The sequence below is a fragment of the Galeopterus variegatus genome, unplaced genomic scaffold, assembly GCF_000696425.1.
Source record: "Galeopterus variegatus unplaced genomic scaffold, G_variegatus-3.0.2 Scaffold7936, whole genome shotgun sequence".
Taxonomy (NCBI): Eukaryota; Metazoa; Chordata; class Mammalia; order Dermoptera; family Cynocephalidae; genus Galeopterus; species Galeopterus variegatus.
In genome coordinates this window covers 80,031-93,811 of record NW_007734047.1, presented here as the reverse complement: position 1 = coordinate 93,811, position 13,781 = coordinate 80,031, and the positions used below count along the sequence as shown (strand labels likewise).

Sequence of the window (13,781 nt, the reverse complement as noted above, 5' to 3'; positions counted from 1 at the left end):
GAGAAAGACGCCGAGGATTAGCTCAGGGGAGCCCCAAGGGTAAAGCCAAGGCCGCTTCTCCGGTCTCTCTGGAAACCGCCCTTCCCAGGTTTCCTGGACACCGTCTTTCGTTCCTCTCCGCCTCTGATTGGAGCAGGCGCAGGAGGGAGGCGGGGCTTCTTTGCGTCCAGGGGCCACTCTCCTGAGCGAGCTGACGTCACGCTGGAGGCCGCTGCTCCGTCGCCTCGCCTGTGCATCCCGCCGAGGCAGTGGTAGCCGGGGTCATTCCTCAGAGAGAACGCGGGCGGCCTGCTCGACAGGGCCCGAGGCCTGCGGTCGGGCATCTCTGCCTCCTGTTTCGGCCCTGAACTGCGCGGCGCATCCGTGCCGCCGTCATGGATCTGATTTTAAACCGAGCGGATTATTTACAGGTAAACCTGAGGGATGGGGCGGGCGCCGCGCTGGGGGAGCCCGGCTCCCTGAGAGGATTCGTTACTTCCCCCTACGTCGGTCCGGGTTGCTGGGAGTGGGTGCGGAGGCGAAGGAGCCGGGCCGGGTCCTGCCCTCCCGGAGCCCACCCTGCGCCCTCCCGGCGCCCTCCCTGCCACCCCCCCACAGTCGCCTCACGGGCAGCTCTCGACCTCTGTGACGGTCAGCGGGACTTGGAAAGAAGCAACACACAGCCCCCCGTGCTGGCGCCTGCCGGGTCCTGACGCGGTCCGATCTCGGATTCTTCCCCAGTGCCCTTCTCCGCCTCCTCCTCCCCGGCTGCAGCTACCTGTGAGCCTCTGACTGCCGAATCTCCATCTCTACCTGGTCCCTTCTCCTGAGCGCCAGACACTCGTTTCTTACTGGGAGCTGGACCGCACCAGCCAGATATAAGGAAAGCAATGACAGACGTATACTGAGCATCCAATTTCTAAGAGCTTAGCATACATAAATATTTAATCTTAATAAAAGTTTTGAAGTAGGTAATACTACAAATGAGGACCCTGGGACTCAGAGAAGGTAAATAATTTGCTTAATAGCTAAAAATTATGGAGTTGCTGTTTGCATTAAAGTCTCGGACTTCAGAGCTGGTGTTCTTTCTGTTACACCACATTGCCTTTCAGGGAATGATCTGTTTCCCAATTCCCCATCTCCTCCCTTTTCAGTCATCCTATTTTAGCTAACGGTACAAACATTTGCCCTGTTTCCCTGGGAGTTATACTCGGTACTTCCTACCTTAATATCTTCCATATCCAACCAGTCACCACATTTTTCTGCTTTTATCTTCTAAATATCGCTTGAATCTATCCCATTTTTCTCCATCTTCATTACCCTCAATTCGGGTTCTTATCTTCTCCTGCTTGGATAATTGAAATAGCCTCCTAATTGGGCTCCTAGTCTCCAGCTTCACTTCCTTCCAAGCCATCCTTTCCATCACTTCCTAGATGGATGTTTCAGAAATACAAATCGAAACAGATTACTTTAAAATTAAATACTACTCCCTCGAATGCAGGATACAGTCATATCTATACTATAATCAAATGCTTTCATAATTTGTTGTTTTCTCCAGCTTCTCTCCCAGTAGTCCCAATCTCCTCTCGTAAGTATATAAAACTAGTGACAGTTCCCTGCTGAACAAGTTATGCTGTTTTCATCCTCTGTACCTTTTGTAAAATTATATATATATGTATATACACACACACAAATATATAGTTTTGTTTTGTTTTTTTTTTGACAGCTGGCTGGTACAGGGATTATATTTTTTAATTGTGGTAAAGAATATATAATTGCAGTTTTAACCATTTTTAAATATACAATTCTGTAAAATTAATTTCATTCACAATGCTGTGTGACCATCACCTCTGTTTCTAAAACTTTTTCATCATTTTAGACATAAGCTCTGTACCCATTAAGCAATTATGTCCCATTATTCCTTCCCTTCAGTTTCTGGTAACCTCTAATCTACTTCTATCTCTGATTTTTTTTTCTTTTTCATTTTTCTTTTTTTTTTTTTCTTTTTGTCTTTTGTCTTTTTCCGTGACCGGCAACGGATTGCAGCCCTCAGTGTTGCCCCCGTACCGGACCGGCAATGGGATTGCAACCCTCGGCGTTGCCCCCACGCCTCGCTCAGCCAGTGAGCGGGAACCGGTCTGTATGTGGGATCCGAACCCTCGGGTGGGAGCGCCGTCGCGCTTCCCAAGCGGCACACTTATCCAGTGCGCCACCGGGCCGGCCCCCATTTTTCTTTTTTTTCAATTGACCCATGATAATTGTATATTTTATGGAGTACAATGTGATATTTGGGTACATTTATACAATGTGTAATGATCATATCAGGGCAATTAGCAAATCTGCTGGGAAGATTCAAAATACTCTGTACTAGCTACTTGAAGTTTCACAATAATTTGTTGTTAACTGTAGTCTCCCTACAGTGCTGCAGAGTACTAGATCTTATCCTTCTTATCTAGCTACAATTTTGTGTCTATTGATCACCCTCTACCTACATCTCCCTCACCACTTCTCTTCACAATCTCTAGTAAATACTATTCAACTCTCCACTTCCATGAGATCAACTTTTTTAGCTTTTACATATGAATGAGAACATGTGGTATTTTTTTTCTGTACCTTGCCTGTTTCACTTAAAATAATTTTCTCCAAGTTCATCCATGTTGCTGCACATGGCAGAATTTCATTCTTTTTTGGCTGAGTGGTATTCCATTGTGTATATATACCACATTTTCTTTATCCAGTCATTTGTTGATAGCCATTTAGGTTGGTTCCATATCTTGGCAATTTTGAATGGAGCCACAATAGATGTGGGAGTGGTACCCGTTTGACATGTTGATTTCCCTTCCTTTGGATATATACCCAGTAGTGAGATTGCTGGATCATATGGTAGTTCTATTTCTAGTCTTTTGGGAAACCTCATACTGTTTTCCATAATGACTGTACTAATTTACAGTCCTATCAACCATTTAGAAAGTTTCCTCTTTTTCTGCAACCTCACCAGCATTTCTTATTTTTTGTCTTTTTGATAATAACCATTCTAACTGGGGTGAGATGATATCTCATTGTGGTTTTAATTTGCATTTCTCTGATAATTAGTAATGTTGAGTGTTTTTTCATGTACCTGTTGGCCATTATATGTCTTCTTTTGAGAAAAGGCTATTCGAGTCTTTTGCCATTTTTTGATTGGATTACTTGTTTTCTTGCTATTGAGTTGTTTGAGCTCCTGTATATTCTGCATACTAATCCCTTGTCAGGTGTATAGTTTTCAAATATTTTCTCCCATTCTGCAGTTTGTCTCTTCGCTCTGTTGATTGTTTCAAGTGCTTCTGCACTTTGCTGTGCAGAAGCTTTTTAGTTTGAAATAATCCCATTTGCCTGTTTTTGCTTCTGTTGCCTGTGCTTTTGAGGTCCTCCTCATAAAGTCTTTGCCCAGCCTGATGTCCTGACACATTTCCCCTATGTTTTCTTCTAGTAGTTTTATGGTTTGGGGTCTTACATTTAAATCTTTAATCCATTTTGAGCTGATTTTTGTATATGGTGAGAGATAGGGATCTAGTTTTCTTCTGCATATGGATCTCAACTTTTCCTAGCACCATTTATTGAAGAGACTATCCTTTCCCCAATGCATATGCTTGGCATCTTTGTCAAAAATCATCTGGCTATTGGTATGTGGATTTAGTTCTGGGTTCTCCACTGTGTTCCATTGGTCCATTTGTTTTTATGCCAGTACCATGCCATTTTGGCTACCATAGCTTTGTAGTACATTTTTAAGTCAGGTAGTATCATGCCTCCAGCTTTGTTCTTTTTGCTCAGGGTTGTTTTGCCTACTCCGGGTCTTTTGTGATTCCATATAGGATTGTTTCTTCTATTTCTGTGAAGAATGTCATTAGTTTTTTGATAGGGGTTGCATTGAATCTATAGCTCATTTCTGTTAGTATGATTATTTTCACAATATAAATTCTTTCAAACCACGACATGGAATGTCTTTCCATTTCTTTGTGTCCTTTTTAATCTCTTTCACCAGTATTTATAGTTTTCCTTATTGAGTTCTTTCACCTCCTTGGTTAAATTAATTTCTAGGTTTTTTTTTTTTTTTTTTTTTTTTTTTTGGTAGCTATTGTAAATGGAATTGCTTTCTTGATTTCTTTTTCATCTTGCTTGTTACTGATGTATAGTAATGCTACTGATTTTTGCATGTTGATTTTGTATCCTGCAACTTTACAGAATTTGTTTATCAGTTTTAAGAGTTTTTTTGGTGGAGTTGCTAGGTTTTTCTATATGTGAGATCATGTTGTCTACGAACAGGGACAATTTGACTTCCTCTTTTCCAATTTGGATGCCCTTCATTTCTTTCTCTTGCCTAATTGTTCTGGTTAGGACTTCCAGCACTATGTTGAATTCTAGAATGGAGGGAATGGGTATCCTTGTTTTGTTCCAGATCTTAAAGGAAGAGCTTTCAGCTTTTCCCCCTTCAGGATGATATTAGCTGTCAGTTTGTCATATATGACCTTTATTGTGTTGAGGTATGTTCTTTCTATGCCTAATTTGTTGAGGGCTTTTATCATGAAAAGATGTTGAATTTTATCAAATGCTTTTTTTGTGTCAGTTGAGATGATCATTTTTTTTTCTTTCATTCTGTTGATGTGATATATCACATTTATTGACTTGTGTATGTTGAGCCAATCTTGTATCCCTGGAATAAATCCCATTTGATCATGGTGAATGATCTTTTTAATATGCTGGTGGATTCTGTGTGTTAGTAGTTTGTTAAGGATTTTTGCAACAATATTCATCAGGAATATTGACCTATAGTTTTCTTTTTTTTGTTGTGTCCTTGTCTGGTTTTGGTATCATGATAATACTAGCCTTTTAGAATGAGTTTGGGAGAGTTCCCACCTCTTCAGTTTTTTGGAAGAGTATGAGAAAAATTGGTATTAATTCTTTTTTAAATGTTCGGTAGAATTTGGCAGTGGAGCCATCCAATCTTGGGCTTTATTTTAATGGGAGACTTTTTATTATTATTCAGTTTTGTTACTTGTAATCAGTCTGTTCAGGCTTTGTAGTACTTGGTTCAATCTTGGTAGATTGTGTGTGTCCGGGAATTTATCCATTTCCTCCAGGCTTTCCAATTTGTTGGTATATAGTTGTTCATAATAATCTCTAAAAATATTCTGTATTTCTGTGGTATCATTTGTAGTGTCTCTTTTGTCATTTCTGATTTTATGTATTTGAGTCTTTCTCTGTTTTTCTTGATTAGTATAGCTAATGGTTTGTCTATTTTGTTTATCTTTTCAGAAAACCAACATTTTGGGGCCGGCCCGGTGGCGCACTGCTACAGTGTGCCACTTGGGAGTGCGGTGGCGCTCCCGCCAAGGGTTTGGATCCCATGTACAGACCGGATCCCGCTCACTGGCTGAGCGAGGTGCGGGAGCAACACCGAGGGTTGCGATCCGTTGCCGGTCCCGGTCCGGTACGGGCGCGACACTGAGGGTTGCGATCTGTTGCCGGACACGAAAAAAGACAAAAAGGGGAAAAAAAAAAAAAAAAAGAAAACCAACATTTTGTTTTGGCGATTTTTTGTATTATTTTTTATCTCAATTTTGTTTATTTCTGCTCTGATCTTTATTATCTTTCCTTCTGCTAATTTTGGGGTTGGTTTGTTCTTGCTTTTCAAGTTCCTTAAGATGCATTGTTAGGTTGTTTATTTGAAATCTTTCTACTTTTCTAATGTAGGTGTTTATTATTATAAACTTCCTTCATAGTACTGCCTTAGCTGTGTCCTATAGGTTTTTCTATGTTGTATTTCTGTCTTCATTTGTTTTAAGAAACTTTTAAATTTCCTTCTTAATCTCTTCTTTAACCCATTGGTCATTCAGGAGCATGTTGTTTAATTTCCACGAATTTGTATAGTTTCCATGTTTGCTATGTCTGCAAGTGCCTTAACAACCTAGACTTTGGAGGTTTCTGGTGGCAGTGGCATAGCTCCACCGGGTCTGGGCTCACTGGGTTGATTCTCAGGCTGGGTGTGTGTGTGTGTGTGTGTGTGTGTGTGTGTACACTAGATCAGTCATCTCAGAAGCTGGCTCACTGGGCTTGGGGTTGTTGGGCTGATTCTCAGCTGGGGGTGTGGGCACATGGCATGTCAGGGTCTCTGGGACAGGTACACCAGTGGCAAGATTGCTGTGCTGGTTCTCTGCCAAAGGTGGGCTGGCCACAGGCACATCAGCCAGGTTTTTTCTCACTTGGATATGTGGGCACGTGATGGCTCAAAGATTCAGGGTTGGGTCTGTTATGGGGGTGGTAGCTGGGCTGTTTCCCCTAGCCAGGGGCATGGGCACACTTTGTCTTGGCTCACTGGGTGTGGGTCTGCTGGGGGGTCAGTCTGCTGAACCACTTCTTGAGTCTGGATTTGAGGTCATGCTTCCCTTGGTGGTTTGGGAGCAGGTCTGCCAAAGGCGGGGCCACTGAGCTGTGGGTGAGGTTGCAGGGTGGGTGTACTATGAAGGGGGCTGGCCAGCTGCTTCTTCAGCAGAAGGCAAGGTTGTGGGGCTAGCCTGCTGAGAGGGGGCTGGCCAGCTGCTTCTGGGCAGTTTTGTAAAATAATCTTCATCATCAGTTATATTAGATGTTATTGTCATCAGCATGTTAGTTATTTTAGCAAAAATCTTCTGTGTTGTGTTTTTAATAATTATAATCTATTTCCAAAGATCTTTAATCACTTTATGAAAAATCTTCAACAACTGTATGAAGTTGGAAAAGAAGGTTTCTAGAAATATTTTTTCATGAAGCACCTTACCAGTAATGTCATATAATTATTTTTGACTTGACAACATTTTAGGATAAGTTTTACTATTTTTGGTTGTTTCCTGTATTCTGATTTTTATGACATATTTCTTTAGAAAATAAATTTATCCCTGATAATAATAGTTATATCACTGATTTCAGGAAAAAAAAATAAGGCTCACTATATTCTGAAATCTGCTGGCCTTTTCATCTCTGATGTAATGACTTCAAATTATAGTGTTTCAGAAAACATTCACTAGGTGGCTGGTATTTCCATAGGTGGGAGTGACCTCTCAGAAGACTATGAAGTTACTTCCTGCCTCAAGACATAGAACCACACAAAAGGTACTGATTTTTCTTCCAGTTCTCCTTACCTCTGACAGAGAGGTTCATATTTCTTTCTTTATTGGTAAGTTATTCTTTTAAGAGTGCTGATGTTAAAATGGAAATAAATTTCTTTTAATTTGAGCAGAAATTGGAATACCAAAGTACATTTACAAACAGTACTTTTCTTGGACATTAAAATTATTATGTACAAGGGCTGGCCTGTGGCTCACCTGGGAGAATGTGGTGCTGATAACACTAAGGCCACGGGTTCGGATCCCTGTATGGAGATGGCTGGTTAGCTCACTTGGGAGAGCATGGTGCTAACAACACCAAGTCAAGGGTTAAGATTCCCTTACTGGTCATCTTTAAAAAAAAAAAAAAAAAATTATTATGTACTATTAGTAAATAGTGTAAACGAACTTGTCAAAACCCTTACTCCGTTTCTCTGGTAATAATTGACTCTGTGTACTTGAGTGTGCCAGATTGGGTATGTAGAAAAAGAAATATAAAACACAGTAGATACAGAGAAAATGCTTTATTTAAACTTTCTCATGTCATTAATTATTTTGATGATGAATTTTGTGTTTAACAATATTGATTATTTTAATAGAAATATTGATCATATGATTTCCACAAAACATTTATTTTTAAAAATTTATTTATTATTGTTATTTTTTTTTTTTACATTCTAAGATGTTGTTGTGGAGCTGTTGGAGGGGTGGGGGAGACGGGAACGGGGAGGGGAATAGGGTGGGAGGAGGGGAGTGGTCAAGGCCCGTGGTCTACAAAACAATTATAATTTCATAGTAGACTAGCAGGATATTTTGATAGCTGCAAATTAAATACATTATTCTGATATATTAACATTTTATCAAGATAAATCAACAGATTTCTGATTGTTATTTGTCATACTCAGTGTACTAGATCAGCACGTCTCAAACTTTTTGGTCTCAGGACCCCTTTACACACTTAAATTATTCAGGATCTTAAAGAATTTTTGTTTATGTATATTATATCTATCAGTAGTTACTGTATTAAAATTAAAACTGAGAAATGTTTAAAATATTATTTTACTTTTAAAATAATAAACCCATTACATATTTATATAAATAACATACTTTTATGAAAAATAACTATTTTTCAAAGCAAAAAAAGAATTTAGTGAGAATAGGGGTATTATGTTACATTTGTGCAAATTATTTAGTGTCTGGCATAAGGCAGATGGATTCTCATATCTGTTTTCTGCATCAGTGTGTTGTGTGATATGTTGTTTTGGTTGAAATATATGAAGAAAATCCAGTTTACACAGAAACATAGTTCAAAATAGGGAGGAGTATTTAAATAACTTTTCCAGATAATTATGACTTTTCCTATTTAATACTATACCTAAACTTAATAAGTAGTTGTTTCTTAAACATTAGTTGCAGTGTGGAATCTGAAACTATACTGATGAACTTTTCATACTTTGTTACATTAGAATCCATTGGTCTGTCTTTTCCCATGCATGCTTTTATACTTCCCGTAATGGTCATTTGAGATTATTGGTTCATTGAGTTATATGTATCTTCCAAATGTTGACACAATATAGAATATTATTTTAGAATATCAAACAAATATTATAGAATATCAAACAAATGACATTTGTTTGGTAATAATAATAATATCAAGACTGATCTCATCAGAAAAAATGTTCATTATTTCAAAGCTTTCAAGTTCACAGGGGCAGATACAAGTTTTCCAAAGTACTGAAAGAACTTTCATTTGAAAGGTCAAATTTTATCATTAGCAACAAATTATGTCAGTTGTTTTCCTTTGTAGTGACAGGCTCACTTCCTTCAATTCTAAGAAAATACCAAATATCCAAGTGTTAATAACAATAGTTTTCAGTTATTCTTTAATTCTTAAAAGTGGTGTTTCTTGAGAAAAGTGGGGAGTTTAACTCAAACAATTACACAGTTGCTTTCCCTCAAGACTGTTTTGGTATGCAGCAGAAGTGCTTTATGCCTACTTATTTTGTTACAATAAATATTAAAAAGATGTCTCAAGGTTTGAGATTTAATAAAATTAATGCTTGTTTTATTGCCTCATCTAGGACATTCTTATGTGAAACTGGATTTTTTTTTTTTTTTTTTTTTTTTGCTCTCAAGTGGTGATGAAGATTAGTTACCATTGGTATAGTTTGGTGTCATTGTTTTGATTTTTGCCAGACATTGGCAATTTTACCCACCATTACTTCTGCACCATCATTGCAAATATCAACCCAGTGAAAAAGGAAAATAAAGATTGAATATTATTAAAAAGTTAGGTTAGACTTGACAGTCCTCTGAAAGTGTCCCATTGATCCCTAGGATTCCAGGGATCACACTTTGGGAATTCCTTTTGTTACAAATTATTGTCAAAAAATTCAAAAGCTTAGGCCGGCCCGTGGCTCACTTGGTAGAGTGCGGTGCTGATAACACCAAGGCCACGGGTTCGGATCCTATATAGGGATGGCCGGTTTGCTCACTGGCTGAGCGTGGTGCTGATAACACCAAGCCAAGGGTTGAGATTCCCTTACCGGTCATCTTTTAAAAAAATAAAAAAATAAAAAAATAAAAATTCAAAAGCTTAACTATTCTTTTATAAATTTTTCATCTGAAAATAAATCTCTACCAATACCAAAGTTCCATAAATCTCCTGAAAATGTGTACATAATTATTGGTGAATGTGCATTGTTCTGAGAAGAGGGTCCACAGCTTTCATCAAATACACAAAAGGGTTTGCGATCCCTGCAGAAAGTTAAGAATCAATGCCCAAGAATATGCTCTTTGCAATATCAACTTTGTGATATTTGCGACTTGTTTTATATCCTAATACATGGTCAGTTTTCTAATGTTCCTGTATGCTTGAAAGAACATTTATACTCTATTTCTTGGGATGCATGATTAATTAATTTATACATACATACACCCTACATATATGTATGTGTACTCATAGATACATATGTGCATATATATTAGATGAAAGGTAATTGTTTTCCTAGTGTATATCCTTATCTTTTGTCTGCTTGATTATCCCTTTCAGAGAAAGAAGTGTTAAAATTCCCCCTTATATTTATTTCAAAATAATCCAGTGGCCACATGTTGATAATTGTTGAAGATGGGTGATGGACACATGAGAATTCATTATAATATTCTGTGTACTTTTTCATAAGTTAAAATTTTTTCATGAAAAAGGTCTAAAAGGGCTGGCTGGTTAGCTCACTCGGGAGAGCATGGTGCTGGTAACACTAAGGTGGAGGGTTTGGATTCCCTTACTGGCTAGGTGCCAAAAAAAAAACCAAACAAAGCCCCAAAACAAGACAAACCAAAAGGTTTAAGAAATTATCAAATTGGTCAGTCATAACCTTATTTGATAATCTATTTTAAAAATTAATCTTATGTTCTTATGCTCCAGTTAAGGGAAAAAAAATTACCTCTCTGGCCAGTTCTGTTCAAATTCTCTTGTTCTGTTAACGTTATAGGAACAAAATGTATGCCCAATTACTTTCATAATGAATCTCATAACCTTTTCCTAGGGCCCTTTCTTATTCTTTGGAGGATTATTTTTTGTGGGGGTGTCTTCCCTAGGTTTTCTGATCTCTACTTTTTAAGTCATAATCTGTATAATGAGATTCTTGCTTTGTCCGTATACTGTTACACCTCTTTTCTCTGTGTAACGGAGATGAAAAAAAGAATTATATGATTACTCAAGCACTGTGTATGCATTGAGGCCCGGATGGACTGCACTTCAGTAATTTCCCCATTAGGAGGGGCAAAACTGAATTTGTCAGCCCCCTCCAAAATTAGCCTCTCCCTTTTATTGTAAAGACAGGGAAGTTTACAAGAAAATTCATTGATTTAACCATTATAAAAACAAGGATATCAGCAGAATTATGGCTAACAAATGGAAAACTAGTAACATCATTGAAATAAGCAAAGTGACATTCCATAATGCAGTTTGCAAAAGGTTAAGTCGGTCCACCAACAAAAGCTTGTTCTTAGCAAATACTGTGTTTTCCTACAGCAGTTTCCTCAGTATTTTTACATAACAATCGGTAGGTTAACCTGCTCTCAAGGGTGTCTGTCCTCAACAGAGACTTTAGCCTGGGGAAAGTTTCCTGTATTTTACAAGTTTAACATTTCTATATGTAATTTGAAAAGGTTAGGTCACACCTGAAACTACAGGGCTTTGGAAACTAGGGCCTGTGAAATACATTTGCTTTATAAATGTTAGTATACTCCACAATATACAATTACTAGGGCATAATAAAATAGTGATTTTACACTCTCTTCAATCTATTACAGGTGGTTATTGGAGATCATGAGGGGGTAGTTACATGCTTTGGAATGAAGAAAGGAGAAGCAGTGGTAAGTATAGCTTTTTTAAGGAGAACAAAAGATCCTAAAAGAGAATTGCACTAACTGAAAACTCCTAGCTTAAAAATTTCCTAAAATACAGACAATGGAAAATGGGTTATGAGGGAAGTGGTTATATGAAGTATGAAGCTGTAGGCAGCCCGAGAGTCATTTGCTAGCTAGCTGTAAAACACCTTTGGCAGCCATGGTGGTGTATAGATTTTCTATGCTGTGTAACAAATTACCTTGAATTTAAGCGCTTAAAATAACACATTTATTGTCTCACAGTTTCTGTGGGTCAGGAGTCTGGGCTCAGGGTTTCATATAGCTGCAATTTAGGTATCAGCTGGCTGTGTTCCTTTCTAGAGCTTGGGGTCTTATTTCAAGCTCATGTGGTTGTTAGCAGAATTTAGTTCCTTGCTCTTGTACAACTGAGGTCCCTGCTTTATTACCGTCTGTAAGTTAGGGGCTGTCAGCTCCTTGAGGTCCCTACAGTTCTTTTCCATGTGGTCCTCTCACAGTCCCTTTCACAACTTGGTAACCTAATTCTTCAAAACCAGCAGGAAAATATCTCTAGTCTGCTAAGATATTACTATATAACATAATGTAATCACGGACATGACTACCCCATCTCCTTTGCCACTTAGTGTAATCTAATCAAGGAAGTGATTAATATTATGTTATTATATTCACATTTCATAGTTTACAAGTAGTGGGTCTGAGATGTGAACTCTGATATTCATCATACATTATACAGAATTTACAAAAACATGAAGAGAGTAAAAACAACCAGAAACCCAATGTTTCCATTATTCATATATCCTCCTAGATACTTTATTCTCTGAGTATAAAGTCATTGAGTGGTGGGAGGGAAAGAAACTGGTACAAATAATAAAATGGAAAGTAACTAGGAATAAGTTAATGATGAGAGTATTGTTTTCAGTTAAGTGAAGAGACACGATTATAGGTGTTAAGTTATACATTCACATTTTCATTAAGTTTTATTGTCCTTTACTACTAAAATTTATAAAAATTGTAAAGAAACCAGAAGAGATTAGTTTTAAAAAGATGGTTAAAGTGTAAAAAATATGTCCATTGGCCCTAATTAAAGAATTTGCCAAGTGGACTTTCCTGTAGATAGGAATATTGTTTAAACCATTGCTTCTCAAACTTTCATGTGTACAGGAATCAGCTAGGGAATCCTGTTAAAATGCAGATTTTCGTATAGTAGATCTGGAATTGTACCTGAGCTTCTGCATTTTTAATAAATTGAGTGATGCTAATGTTGCTGCTTAGTGAACCCTACTTTGAGTTACAAGGGTTTAGACTTCAATTATGTCATTAAAATATATGTGGGGATATATATCTTTGTAATATATATTGGATATTTAGCAAAAAAAACATATCTACTAAAGTAAATTGATTATTACTTAAAGGTTTTTCTATGTAGTGGAACTATAACATTTTGTGCATTTAAAATCATAGCACTTTTTTATGGTAGAGGAAAATATTTACAATAAAATAACATATACTTACTTTTTTCCTAAATGATTTTTACAGGCAGTGTTCAAGACTTTACCAGGGCAGAAGATTGCAAGGCTTGAACTAGGAGGGCTTCTTAACACACCTCAGGAGAAAATTTTTATTGCTGCAGGATCTGAGATTAGAGGCTTCACGAAGAGAGGAAAACAGTTTCTCTCTTTTGAAACAAACCTCACTGAAAGCATTAAAGCTATGTATGTTTATTTGTCTATTTTATATTTTTACTTATCTGTTTATAATATTCGTCTATTTGTATAGATATAGAGCATCTAAGTATCATATCTAAATAGGTTTTCTAGAAAATAAAATTACTAAAGGTACTAGTATTTTATTAGTCAGAAACTAAATTTGGGCTGTCTGGTTGCTCAGTTGGTTACAGTGTGGTGTTTTAGCACTGAGATCAAGGGTTCAGACCCCTGTATCAGCCAGCTGCCAAAAAAAAAAAAAAAAAAGGAAACCAAATTTGACTTAGAATCTATCCAAAATTGATTGGCTTTTTAAATGTTTTCTTTTTAAGAACTTTATTGTGTTTATACATTCGTTTTTGACTTCTGGATTAATTATGACTCATGATCAAGGTAGAGAGAAAAAAGTGAAAGAAATCTCCAGATATTTATGTTCTTGTTCCTTGGCTGTCTTTGGTAGTTCTGGTTTTGAGGTAGCATCATTATGTTAAAAGGCTGGCCATTAAAGTTGGTGACTACCACTAGGGTATAATTTCAGGTCTTCTATACATATATATATATATATATATATATATATATATATATATATATA

The 13,781-nt window shown here is 37.4% G+C and overlaps 1 protein-coding gene across 1 annotated transcript in view; it reads left to right on the top strand.

Moving 5' to 3' along the window:
• Positions 1-246: 246 nt before the first annotated feature.
• The window catches only part of BBS7 (Bardet-Biedl syndrome 7), a 51,349-nt gene continuing 37,814 nt past the window's right edge, over positions 247-13,781 (top strand). The window contains exons 1-4 of the mRNA XM_008592453.1: positions 247-410; positions 7,039-7,104; positions 11,412-11,474; positions 13,023-13,198. Coding sequence (XP_008590675.1) covers positions 375-410; positions 7,039-7,104; positions 11,412-11,474; positions 13,023-13,198 — 341 coding nt within the window. The 5' untranslated portion in view covers positions 247-374. The remainder of the gene's footprint in view (positions 411-7,038; positions 7,105-11,411; positions 11,475-13,022; positions 13,199-13,781) is intronic.